We start from the raw sequence: 13497 nt of genomic DNA, 5'->3' as shown, positions 1-13497 counted from the left end.
TCGGACCCCTGCTGCGAGTCGCATTCTTCGGAGGTGTGAACCCAGCCTTAAAGTGGAGGTTCACCCGAAAAGTTAATTTTTAACCTTAGATTGATGCTCATTTTGTCAAGGGGAATCGGGTAGTTTTTTTAAAATCTAAGCAGTACTTACCGTTTTAGAGAGCGATCTTGTCCGCCGCTTCCGGGTATGGGCTGCGGGACTGGGCGTTCCTATTTGATTGACAGTCTTCCGACAGGCTTCCGACGGTCGCATCCATCGTGTCACGATTTTCCAAAAGTAGCCGAACGTCGGTGCGCAGGCACCGTATAGAGTGGCACCGACGTTCGGCTTCTTTCGGCTACTCGTGACGCGATAGATGCGACTGTCTGAAGCCTGTCGGAAGACTGTCAATCAAATAGGAACGCCCAGTCCCGAAGACCATACCCGGAAGCGGCGGAGAAGATCGCTCTCTAAAACGGTAAGTACTGCTTAGATTTTAAAAAAAACTACCCGATTCCCCTTGACAAAATGAGCATTAATCTAAGGTTAAAAAAAAAAAATTCTAGTGAACTCCCGCTTTAATGTGTTTTTAGGCCATTCTAAGTCGATGGCAACGCATGAAAATGCATGTATGATGTGTTTTCATGTATTTTCAGCCCCTGGTAACAAGCCTAAATAGTTTATTGGCCAACTAAAAAAAACCCATTAAAAACGCAGGTCAACGCATGTGAAAAAACGTGCGTCAATGCGCATTGAAAAATGTGTTAAAAACTGCATGAAAACCGGTACAAAGAGAAATTAATCAGTAACCCAGTGACTAACAGGTTTCGTCTTTCGTCAGACTTGACCTCGGAACACTTAAACTCTTCTGTTTGGTTGGTATGGGTACCGTCATGTGGTTGTTTACCTCAATAAATAACTGCTATTGTGTTTTCACAAGATCTTCCGGAAGGCAATAGAGCAGGTGTACACATCTTCAACTCCATGCAGCATAAAAAGATCCTGGAGGCTCTCTCCCTTCCAGGATGTCTTTCATAGAGTTGATCCAAGATGAGACATGAAAAGCATCCGCTGTATTCTACACAACAAGCCATGTCTCCTTATACTGATCACCATACATTGTACATTGTGCTGACTAAGACAATGCACTACTCAGCATAGATTATGTATGGCAGACATACACACACATCTGTCTCTGCTTGCAGATATAGTTCAAACCGTCCTAAACGTACATTAATGTACTTACTTTACTTTTTAACAGCTTTGTTCATAATTGTGTAGTGCAAGGTAATAACAATTGAACTTGTTGCTAAAAAATATATCTTTCACTGAATTTAGGCATGAAATGTATCCAGATTGTAACATGATTTTAAAAGACCAGCTCGATTTCTTACTAGTTACAGCAGCCATTTTCAACCATTGTTCCATGGAACATTAGGGTTCCTCCAGAGGGTGACTTTCCGTCCAACAGGCTCTTGGCAGAGCCTGCCAAATGACACCAATGATCTATTTAGCTATCTGTAAGGGTGGCATGCTAACCACCACTGTAGGGGATATTTTTCTTGACCACCAATGTGAGGGTCTTTCTTCCTGATCACCAACATGATGGGCTTTCTTCCTGACCACTAATGTGAGGGGCTTTCTTCCCTGACCACCACAGTGAGGGGCTTTCTTCCCTGACCACCAATGTGAGGGGCTTTCTTCCCTGACCACCAATGTGAGGGGCTTTCTTCCCTGACCACCAATGTGAGGGGCTTTCTTCCCTGACCACCACAGTGAGGGGCTTTCTTCCCTGACCACCAATGTGAGGGGCTTTCTTCCCTGACCACCAATGTGAGGGGCTTTCTTCCCTGACCACCAATGTGAGGGGCTTTCTTCCCTGACCACCAATGTGAGGGGCTTTCTTCCCTGACCACCAATGTGAGGGGCTTTCTTCCCTATCACCAATGTTAGGGGCTTTGTTCCTGATCACCAATGTTAGGGTCTTTTTTCCCTGACCACCAATGTGAGGGTCTTTTTTCCCTGACCACCAATGTGAGGGGCTTTCTTCCCTGATCACCAATGTGAGGGGCTTTCTTCCCTATCACCAATGTTAGGGGCTTTGTTCCTGATCACCAATGTGAGGGGCTTTGTTCCTGACCACCAATGTGAGGGTCTTTCTTCCCTGACCACCAATGTGAGGGGCTTTCTTCCCTGACCACCAAAGTGAGGGGCTTTCTTCCCTGACCACCAAAGTGAGGGGCTTTCTTCCCTGACCACCAAAGTGAGGGGCTTTCTTCCCTGACCACCAAAGTGAGGGGCTTTCTTCCCTGACCACCAAAGTGAGGGGCTTTCTTCCCTGACCACCAAAGTGAGGGGCTTTCTTCCCTGACCACCAAAGTGAGGGGCTTTCTTCCCTGATCACCAATGTGAGGGGCTTTCTTCCCTGATCACCAATGTGAGGGGCTTTCTTCCTGATCACCAATGTGAGGGGCTTTCTTCCTGATCACCAATGTGAGGGGCTTTCTTCCTGATCACCAATGTGAGGGGCTTTGTTCCCTGACCACCAATGTGAGGGCTTTCTTCCCTGACCACCAATGTAAGGGGCATTTTCCCCACTGAAAGGCTTCAGGTTGTGTATCTGAACTTATTTTCTGCAGCCCCCCCCCCCCCTTTTATACCTGAGCCTTGTCTCGATCCAGCGCTGTGCCTGAGTGCAGCGCCTCTCTCCCTCCTCCTCCTCACACGGCAGATTGATAGCAGAGGGAGCCATTGGCTGTTTCTGCTGTCAATCAAATCCAGTGACGAGGGAGCTGGGGGGCTGAGCCAAGATCGGGATCAAGCCCAAACATGTGCCACTCGAGGAGGAAGAGGAGCCCACAGTGCCAGCAGGGGACCATAGACAAGGAGGATCAGGGCTGCTCTGGTCAAAACCATTGCATAAACCAGGTAAGTATAACATGTATGTGTGTTTGTTTGTTTTTATTTTTTTTAAGAACCTTTTACAGTCACATAATAAATATTTTTTTTCATCAGAGGATCCCTAAGACCTGAACATTTATATAAAGGGTTCATATGGGGTGAAAAGTTTGAGAAAGGCCTTGTTAAGTTTTGATTTTTGGGTTTAGATACAATTTATTACATTGCAGTTTACTGGTCATTAGCTCTCCTTTTTTCAGACCTTTTTCTTCCTTTTTATTTTCACCTTGTTATCCAGCATTTAACACGTATTTTATGTCCTCTTGGGGGAGATTTACTAAATGATGGTCAGGATTTCAGACAAGCCCGCCTTTGTTCTTCATTGCATAGTGGATTGATAGGATTAGTAGTATACACAAGAAAGATAACATTGATTTTAATGTCTTCCAGCTCACAGGAAGTGACAAGGATCCTACATTTCTGGCAAATTCCCAGGCATTTTCTGTATTTGCTGAAATTGTTCTCAGCCCAAAAAAGTAAAGCTGGATATATGTTGTTCCAAATTTCATCTGGTTCCTGATAATGTTCATAGTGAGTGGCTTTGTAGACCCCTTCCCACCTGACCTACTTCAAATGAAACATTTCTGCCGATCAGATGTAAAGGAACCAAATGCAGCCCCTGTTCTGGTATTCTGACAGTTGGCAGCATACAATAGCCCAGCAGGGGGGGGGATTAGTCCATCAGCCTGAAAAAAACACGGCAACCACCTAAGGATTGGGAAACTGCATTATATTACATTTTTGATTTGGGGTTTAGATCTGCCTTTATAATTTGATAAGGGCTGCATAATAAAGGATTTTATTTTCTGCCTATGTTTTACTTTTATCGTTCTAAATCAGCTTGGAAGAATATACATTTTTCGATATGATGGTATGTAGCACCCTGGTGTTTAGGCAGGGTTGCTAGTACATTTTATTTGCCAAGCGGTAGTTGCCCTGGTTAATTGTTAGTAGATCCACTGATTCCTCTCTAGTTCTGGACTTGCTGCACTTTATCTCTTCTGTCGCTAGGTGGCGTTATTCTGATGACATTAGATAGACAAGAGTTTAGCAAGGTCAGGTTATGAATGGATGGGGTGTCTCAGCCATTTGGCGGGGGTTTCTTAAGTCCCTTGGCCTGCTGGGAGAGCCTATTTATTTGGGTGGAGACAGGTGATCAGGGTTCTGTGCCACCTGGACAGCTGTCTGGGTGGAAATGTCTTATGCTGCCTGGGCAGCTAGGCCTACCAGCCATCCTGGGGACATCTGGCTACTAGGCTGTCTGAGGGCCTATCCAGACGCAGTGCAGGGTTTGGACTGCAGGATTGTCCAACTGAGAGGAACGATTTAGCCGGACGGGGAAACCAGTTGTGGTCGGAGGTAGAGGGGAAGCTGTCGCCACTAAGGAACCATCCACCTTGTTACCAGAGACCACTGTGAGTAATCTGGAGCCAGTACCAGAGCAATCCTCTCACCAGCCGGGGACAGTGAAGAAGTGGGAAAACTTCAGCAAGTGCCAAGCCAGGAACCCAATGGGACAGCAGAGGTGACGCTTTAGGAGCATCAATGAGTGCCAAGCCAGGGACCCAGCGGGACAGCAGAGGTGACGCTTTAGGAGCATCTGTGAGTGCCAAGCCCGGGACCTAGCGGATCAGCAGGGGTGATGCTTGAGGAGTATCTGTTAGTGTCAAGCCAGGGACCCAACAGGGAAGTGGGGCCAATGCTTGAGGAAGATACCGAGTTCTGAAAGTGGAAGAGCTCAGGGGATCCAGTGGCGATTGGGTCTGAGAGTCTAGTGAGAGACTGGGAGCTTAATGAGTGAAGACCTACAGTGAGAGACTGTAGAGTGTGAGAAGAACTATTTGTGTTACCAATAGTTAAATACAATTCCCGTTAGTGACTGTTACAAGATTTTTTGCCATAGGAGACATCGCTCCTACCTATACAGAAATGGTGTCCGGCTGGAGGCCTTCCACTGTATAGCTGTCTACCTATAGAAGTCTAGGAGTCTGCCAATTGTCATTGCATCTACTTAAGGGTGTCCTGGCCCTAACCCTCTCTCCCACAATTCTTGTTCAAGATACAATAAATCTCTTTGCATTCAAAAGGTGTCTGGCGCCCATCACTTCAGCTTGTATTCCACCCACCATGCCTGGTAACCCTAGGTGTGCGCAGCCTACTGCATTAGGGTGTGCACCCCAAAGTTCAAACACATGTGTGTGTGTGTGTATATATGGGCAGTAAGGCAATGGACGGTGTCAGTAGGGCAGTGGATGATGTCAGTATGGCAGTGGACAATGTCAGTAGGGCAGTGGACGATGTCAGTAGGGCAGAGATTGGTGTCAGTCTTTTTTTTTTTATTATTATTATTATAACTTTGTCCCACTTTTGAGACAGGGAAGAAGACTGAGGACAGAGATTCCCCTGCCTCTTTCTCTTAATCCAAGCAGCAGGGGAAATCTGTACATTACAACATGATTAAGGTGTGCCCAGGCACACCTGGCACACCCTGTGTGCAGGCATATGCTGGTAACCCACTCTACAAGGAAGGATGTCGGCTCTCCCTAACCGTTGAGGTCACCATTAGACCTCTTGGGACCTTGCTAGTGCTACAGGTACAGTATGGAATCTTTTCCATATTGTGCAATCTTTTTTAATACATATGCAAAGATTTTCCTTTATACACATGTAAAGACTATTGTATGGGCAGTCATACTTATCAATAAACCCCAAGAGGTGCATGTTATTTTAGCCGTTGATTGCAACAGATGGGCTCCGTAATAGTTAGGTAATGAGAGCTCCTTATCAGATGCGATTCATCGACCTTGACTCTGTACTTCCTTTTTCCATAGAGAAAAATTGGACATGCTGTGTACAGCACATTTACAATAATTGTGTTGTAATTGACTTGTATTTAGTGCGATAAATCCACCTATAATTCAGTGAAATAAAAAATCAAGCAATTATAAACTAAACACACTCGCATATATGCAATTCAGATGTAAGATCCTTCAGAAATATTCCTTAAAAAGCGATTTTCCTAGGTCCTAATGTTGGTCATCTCCAGGGTAGTTCACTTCCCTAGCAATTTCCATCATATTACAGAAAACAATGGAATGGTTTAGGGCAAATTGCCACCAGTTCATGTATGGAAGGAATGTTTGTAGATTGCTTTCACCTGTTTGTTTGATTTTGTGATTGGAAGCTGGTTAAAATGGCCAGAAAATTTTTAAATAGCTAGAAAATTGCTCTAAATTGCATTGCTCTAGGCAACTGATTTATGCCCCAGTCACACTTCGCTAAGACTCTCTCAGCAGGGTTCCCTGAAAATGGCTGCAGGCAGGAAGCCACATTCAAGGAAACAGGAGGCTGCCAAGCATATCATACAGGGCCGATCATCCACAAGTAATTGTTGCATGACCAGTTACATGTAAACATGTTGTATGCAACTGGTCATGCAGCGATCACCTGCGGATGAACATTTCTGGAGGATTTCCTGACAGCCTCTCATTGCTTTGAATGGTGCTTCCCACCCATAGCTATTCAAAGGGAACCCTGCTGCGTCTCCCATGGGTAATCACAGTCTGCCCCATTCGTGTAAATGGGGCCTTAAAGTTTATCTAAAGCCAAAACTTTTGTTCTATAGTCATGTCTTGTGCTAACCTCCTAGTGAAGTTTTTATTGCTGCCCTGCTGGGAAGATTTACCCACTCTTTGTCCTTCTGCTCCATTGGGGATACCTGTCCATTGGACCACCATCTAATAGTGGCCACACACGTATCAATATCATTTAATTGATAATTCAATAAGACTGAACTGATTGGAGAATTTTTGAGTTACGATTTTTATTAAATCAATTGATTTAGAGCAGGGGTCTGAAACTGGCAGCTCTCCAGCTGTTGCGAAACTACAAGTCCCATCGTGCCTCTGCCTATGGGAGTCATGCTTGTAACGGTTAGCCCTGCAATGCCTCATGGGACTTGTAGTTTTGCAAAACAGCAGGAGGGCCACCAGTTTGGGACCCTTGATTTGGAGTGCTCTCAATCTATTTAGACTTTGACAAGTTGATCAGTCATAGTGGATTTTTGTAAATTGCTTCTGTTCACAAGAAAAAAACTTGTTGGTGAACTGATTATATTTACCGTATTTATCGGCGTATAACACGCACAGGCATATAACTTTAAGAGGGAAGTTTCCGGAAAAAAACTTTCCACAGCCCCCTGCGTATAACACGCAGGCACAGTTTACCCTCTATTTTCAGGGTAAACAAGTGAGTGTTATACGCCAATAAATACAGTAATTTCAATTATATATATATTTTTAAATAGACTGTTTACATGTATAAACCGATTTGTATTTTTCAATCAACTGTTTTAATCTTCTCAGTTTTTCTAAAAAATACCATGTCTGTTGCATTGTTCGTTATTTTAATGATGAATCAATTGCTTGTTTTTTTGGACAGTTGCTACCTATAGATAAGATCATTGTAAAAGATGTTGGCTTTTGCTTGTCTTTATACAAACCATGGTGGGATTTTTTGGGAACACCTAGCCTGTTTATTTATTGCCAGGTTTCACAGTATCGTAGAACTATTTCCAATCTGTAGGTACCTACAGACTTTAGAGTTTGTGTCCATTTAAAAACAGATCAGAAACTGGTTATATAGAGTGCCTTGAAAAATTCTTCACACCAGGGCTGGACTGGGACAAAAATTTGGCCCTGGACTTCATCCAGATTGGCCCACTTTGACAGGTCTCTCCCATGGTGGCCGGACAACTCCCGCACCCCCCCCCCCCCCGGCCACCCACACCCCCTCTCCCCCTTCACTAGCCACTAGCCGTTCTACTTTATTAGAGTAGAACGGCTGGTACTGGTACTTTTATAGGCAGTACCAGTGGGGAAGCTAGACATTATTTCACCTGGGGAAAATAATCAGTTTGGTGCCCCCCCTCCCCATGGGACAAGAATAGGCAGAAGTGAGAATCTCCCAGGCCATAGCTGTTGAGTCAGCTGCCTGTCCCCTCCCCCATGCTCCTCTGTCTCTGTCGTCCCCCCCGCTTCTCTGTTTCCCCCAGATGAGCGCTGCAAGGAGGGAGAGGAGGTGAGCTCTGCGGGAAGGGAGAGACAGAGGAGCGGAGGAGGGCGGTCCGCTGTCACTGAAGCCGGCCCACTGAGCCATCGGCCCACCAGGAAACTCCCTGTAGTCCCAATGGCCAGTCCATCCCATGCTTAACACCCCTTGAAATTTTGTCATGTTATAACCAAATACTTAAACGTATTTTATTGGGATTTTATGCGATAGACCAACACAAAGTGGCACATAATTGTGAAGTAGAAGGAAAATGATAAATGTTTTTCAAATCTGAAAAGTGTGGCACGCATTTGTATTCAGCCCCCTTTATGCTGCTACACCTAACATAAATCTAGTGGAACCAATTGCCTTTAGTCCCCTAATTAGTAAATAGAGACCACCTGTATGTAATTTAATCGCAGTATAAATACAGCTGTTCTGTGAAGCCCTCAGAGTTTTTTTTAGAGACCATTGGTGAATGAACCGCACCATGAAGGCCATGGAACACACCAGACAGGTCAGGAATAAAGTTGTGGAGAAAAAATAAAATAAAAAATATCCCAAGCTTTGAACTTTTTTACAGAGCACTGTTCAATTCATAATGGGAAAATGGAAAGAGTATGGCACATCTGCACACCTACCAAGACATGGCCGTCCACCTAAACTTACAGGCAAGGCAAGGAGAGCATTAATCAGAGAAGCAGCCAAAAGGACCATGGTAACTCTGGAGGAGCTTAGGTGGGAGAATCTGTCCACAGGACAACTATTAGTCGTGCTCTCCACAAATCTGGTCTTTATGGAAGAGTGGCAAGAAGAAATTGTTGAAAGAAAGCCATAGGAAGTCCCGTTTGCAGTTTGCGAAAAGCCATGTGGGGGACACAGCAAACATGTGGAAGAAGGTGCTCTGGTCAGATGAGACCCAAATGTTACTTTTCAGCCTAAAAGCAAAATGCTATGGGTGGCAGAAAACAAACACTGCACATCACCCTGAACTCACCATTTCCATCGTGAAACATGGTGGTGGCAGCATAATGTTGTGGGGATGTTTTCTTCAGCAGGGACAGGGAAGCTGGCCAGAGAAGATAGATACAGCCAAATACAGGTCAATCTTAGAAGAAAACCTGTTAGAGTGTGCAAAAGACTTGAGACTGGGGTAGAGGTTCACCTTCCAACAGGACAATGACCCTAAACATACAGCCAGAGCTACAATGGAATGGTTTAGATGAAAGTATATTCTTGTGTTTTAGAATGGCCCAGTCAAAGTCCAGACCTAAATCCAATTGAAAATCTGTGGCAAGACTTGAAAATTGCTTTTCACAGACGCTCTCCATCCAATCTGACAGTTTGAGCTATTTTGCAAGGAATAATGGGGAAAAAATGTCACTCTCCTAGATGTGCAAAGCTGGTAGAGACATCCCCAAAAAGACTTGCAGCTGTAATTGCAGTGAAAGGTGATTGTACAAAGTATTGACTGAGGGGGGCTGAATACAAATGCACGCCACACTTTTTACATATTTTATTTGTAAAAAAAATTGAAAACCATTTATCATTTCCCTTCCACTTCACAATTATGTGCCACTTTGTGTTGGTCTATCACATAAAATCCCAATAAAATACATCTACGTTTTTGGTTGTAACATGACAACATTTGGAAAATTTCAAGGGGTATGCATACTTTTTCAAGCCACTGCATTTATACATGCCTCCTTACCTTTCACCAAAATACCTGAAAGCCAGCAGTTTCAATTCCATCTCAAGTTAGGCAGACCATACACTAAGAGATATTCTATGTTCACCCTGAAGGCTAAACAGGAGGAATCTAAATCTTGCGGCTGGATCAATTACCCTACTGGGTTATTGTCGACAGCTGTCAAAATATCAGAATGGCGGAAACATCTGCAGCCACTGTCTGGTCAAAACATTTCCAGCAGGTTTCTTTGACAAAAGCCAATTAAACAGAGTGGGAGCTGTCTGGACCACCCACTGAGTGAATTTCACCATTCAACAATAATGGAATTGAAAGTTTGAACTCTCTATCATATTTCCACATGTAAGACCAGTACGTGGATTAGAGTTGCAGGAAGCGATTGTGTTAGTTGCAGGGAAGAGTAAAAGATGGGGCCTTAAAGCGGGGGTTCACCCCAAAAAAAATGTTTAACATTACATTCAGCCGAGTTGTCCTAATGACAATCGGCTGTTTTTTTTTTATTTTATCCCCATACATACCGTATTTTCACCGCCGCTTCCGGGTATGTCCTCTGCGGGACTGGGCGTTTCTAATTGATTGACAGGCTTCCGACCGTCGCATACAGCGCGTCACGAGTTGCCGAAAGAAGCCGAACTGCGAGTCGGCACTATACGGCGCCTGCGCACCGACGTCCGGCTTCTTTCGGCAACTCGTGACGCGCAGTATGCGACGGTCGGAAGCCTGTTAATCAATTAGGAACGCCCAGTCCCGCAGAAGACCTACCCGGAAGCGGCGGTGAAAATACGGTATGTACGGGGATAAAATAAAAAAAAACAGCCGATTGTCATTAGGACAACTCGGCTGAATGTAATGTTAAAAAATTTTTTTTTGGGTGAACCCCTGCTTTAAAGCCTGTTCACACAGCCGCGGCACGACTTCGGGGGCGACTCTGCAAGTCGTCCTGAAGACGACTTCAGAGGCGACCTGCAAAACGACTTCTGTATAGAAGTCAATGCAGGTCGCCCTGAGCCGCCGTTTTTTTTTGCAAGAACAATTTAGCCACACCCACTGTTTGCTGTCACACGATGTGCACATTGCATTACTACTCTCCTTGGGGGAACCAAAGGTGTCCCAGGCCACTAAAGTGTTCGGGTTTGGCTTGAAGAGAAGGTGGCAACCCTAGCGTATGGCTAATCAATCGTTGGTAAATGCAACAAGGGAAATTTCTTTATTTGTATCTGCCACATATTGTAAAAATAGATTATTGCTTCCTGTCCAACAGTCTGCATTGCAATGATAACTACTGTGTATTGCAAAGAACGAGTTGGCTATAATACACCGGCTGGTCTAAAACCACTGTACACAATACATACTGTGTTTTGTTTTTCGTTTTTGTTTTGTTGTTCTTATATAGGGAAATATTTTCTTTCTTTCTTTCTTTCTTTCTTTCTTTCTTTCTTTCTTTCTTTCTTTCTTTCTTTCTTTCTTTCTTTCTTTCTTTTTTTCTTTCTTTCTCTCTCGCTCTCTTTTGCTCTTTTTTGCTCCCTTTTTCTCTGTTGCTCTCTTTTTCTCCTTCACTCTTTTTTTTTTTTTCTCCTTCGCTCTTTTTTTGTTTCCTTTTCTCCTTCGCTCTTTTTTTTTTCTCTTCTCTCTTTCATTCTCTCTTTTTCTTTCATTTTCTCTCTCTCTCTCTACAATAAATATGTATTTAGGTATCCATGTATATATATTATTCTTTACGATGCCACAAAACATTAGATACCCAAAGTTAATATGCTCATACTTGCAATTTAAATATATTGTTAACAAGCTGTCTATTAAATCAATAGTCTCTGGATTTGCAATGATAAAAGCAGTATATTGTAAGATGGCATTTACGAGATAATACAAATGTGCCTGGTGTAGGTCAGGGTACCTCAAGGTGGTCTCCTAAGATCTTTCATCCCTCATGTAGATATAGAAATTCACTATCCGCTTCTTCTGGAAATGTACCTCCACTCATAGCTGTGCATATTACAAGGATGATTTTACTGTAGTTCTACAACCATTCTTTGTGTATGAGGGCAGAAGCATCTATAAATTGCTGCATACTGACAGTGTAAAAATTGCAGCACTGCTTCTCTATTATAATCCTAATAACCATGGCAGCAGAGTACAAATCTAGCGATGACTAAGGCAATGCACCTTTCTAATGTGGTGTGTGTGACATAAGTGACCCATATGTGGTACGGAATGGAGCCAAGTCAAACCTTACATACATCACAATATAGGGGTTATCTATATTGCTGATGTATAGGGGGTTACTTGGCAGGGGCAGGTTGGATTTAAAGCCTCACTCTGGCAAAAAAATCACAGGGGGAGAGGAGACTGAGGAAATGCTTTCAGCTCTCTGCAGAAGAGTGATGACAACATTTTAACGCAAAGTCTCTTAACCAGAGCTCAAGGGAATTAATAAAATGTGGAGAATGTTTGAAATATTATATTGTTGCTGTATATTTTGACATATTAATTGCTCACGCTGATTTGTAATGGTTTAATTTGATGTCTCTGTTTTGCCTAGAACTGTCATCATGAAGTCCTGGATGGTGCTTACGCTGCTTATTGGAGGTTATGTAGTCTACCTCCTACTGGGCGCATGGGTGGTCTCCAGCATTGAAGCTCCATATGAAGGAAAACTAAGACAAGAGCTCAAGCAACTAAAACAGATATTCTTGAATGAGAGCCCATGTGTCAATGAGAGTGGATTGGAAGCTTTCCTTGAGAAGGTGATCAGTGCCAACAAATATGGAGTTTCAGTCTTATTCAATGCCTCCAGTGACAGCAAGTGGGATATGGCGTCTTCCCTGTTTTTTGCCAGCACCTTGGTGACTACTGTTGGTGAGTAGCAATTGAAAAAGGCCAATGCCTGTGTTAGAAGACATTTTAAAAAGTACATAGAAATTGGACTCCTCTACTTTATCCTGGACGGATGAAACTTGAGTGGCCATGAAAATCTTAGGGGTGGCATGGTAAAAATTGTTTTATGAAGTTATTCTTTAATTGTGGCCCTGACATGAAGAAGTTCTGAAGGTCTCTGACACCAGCTGATCACTGTTGTCATAGGTGTGTAATCAGTTTACTTGCCTTATACAAATTTTCTATTGGCTGCACTTCCATCGGCAATCCCAGAATGCAATGTTTGTTGCTTTTGTGACTCTGCCTCCACCTGTCACAGATCAGCCCCGCCCCCATTCCTGTACCAGTCATCGTACAGGCCAGATGTAAGTTTATTACAAGCAGACCGGCAATGAGTAGGATAATGCAACAGCTCCACTCCTGTTACAAACGGAAAACTAGAGAAATCTTATAGGACACCATAATCCATGCAATATCCAACTAGTCACAGAGTAATACAAAGATCTCTGTGCAAACATCTCCCTGTGAAAACAGCTTATCTGTAATATCTCACAGCAAATAGACTGCAACACTTCAAGGGAACTTCCTCATGGTGTCAGCAGCCTGCCGTGACTTCCTTCTAAAGACCAAAGAATTCTCATTGCCAAAACATTATAGGGGGATATAATAGATCAGTCTCCACCTAGGACCAGAGAGTGCTAACTACCGTGCCATTATGGGTCAGTCTCCACCTAGGACCAGAGAGTGCTTACGACCGTGCCATTATGGGTCAGTCTCCACCTAGGACCAGAGAGTGCTAACGACCGTGCCATTATGGGTCAGTCTCCACCTAGGACCAGAGAGTGCTAATGACAGTAATCTGATAATGGGGTCAGTCTCCACCCAGGACCAGAGATTAATAATGACAGTAACCTGATAATGGGGTCAGT

At 43.8% G+C, this 13497-nt stretch overlaps 1 protein-coding gene across 2 annotated transcripts in view; it reads left to right on the top strand.

Moving 5' to 3' along the window:
* LOC120913538 (potassium channel subfamily K member 1-like) overlaps window positions 1-13497 on the top strand; it is a 62505-nt gene that overhangs the window by 17534 nt on the left and 31474 nt on the right. For both annotated transcript variants that reach the window (XM_040323524.1, XM_040323525.1), the window contains one exon: window positions 12234-12550. In XM_040323524.1, the coding sequence (XP_040179458.1) occupies window positions 12234-12550 (317 nt within the window). The remainder of the gene's footprint in view (window positions 1-12233; window positions 12551-13497) is intronic.

The sequence above is a fragment of the Rana temporaria genome, chromosome 9 (assembly GCF_905171775.1).
Source record: "Rana temporaria chromosome 9, aRanTem1.1, whole genome shotgun sequence".
Lineage (NCBI taxonomy): Eukaryota > Metazoa > Chordata > Amphibia > Anura > Ranidae > Rana > Rana temporaria.
This window is presented reverse-complemented; position numbering and strand designations above follow the sequence as displayed.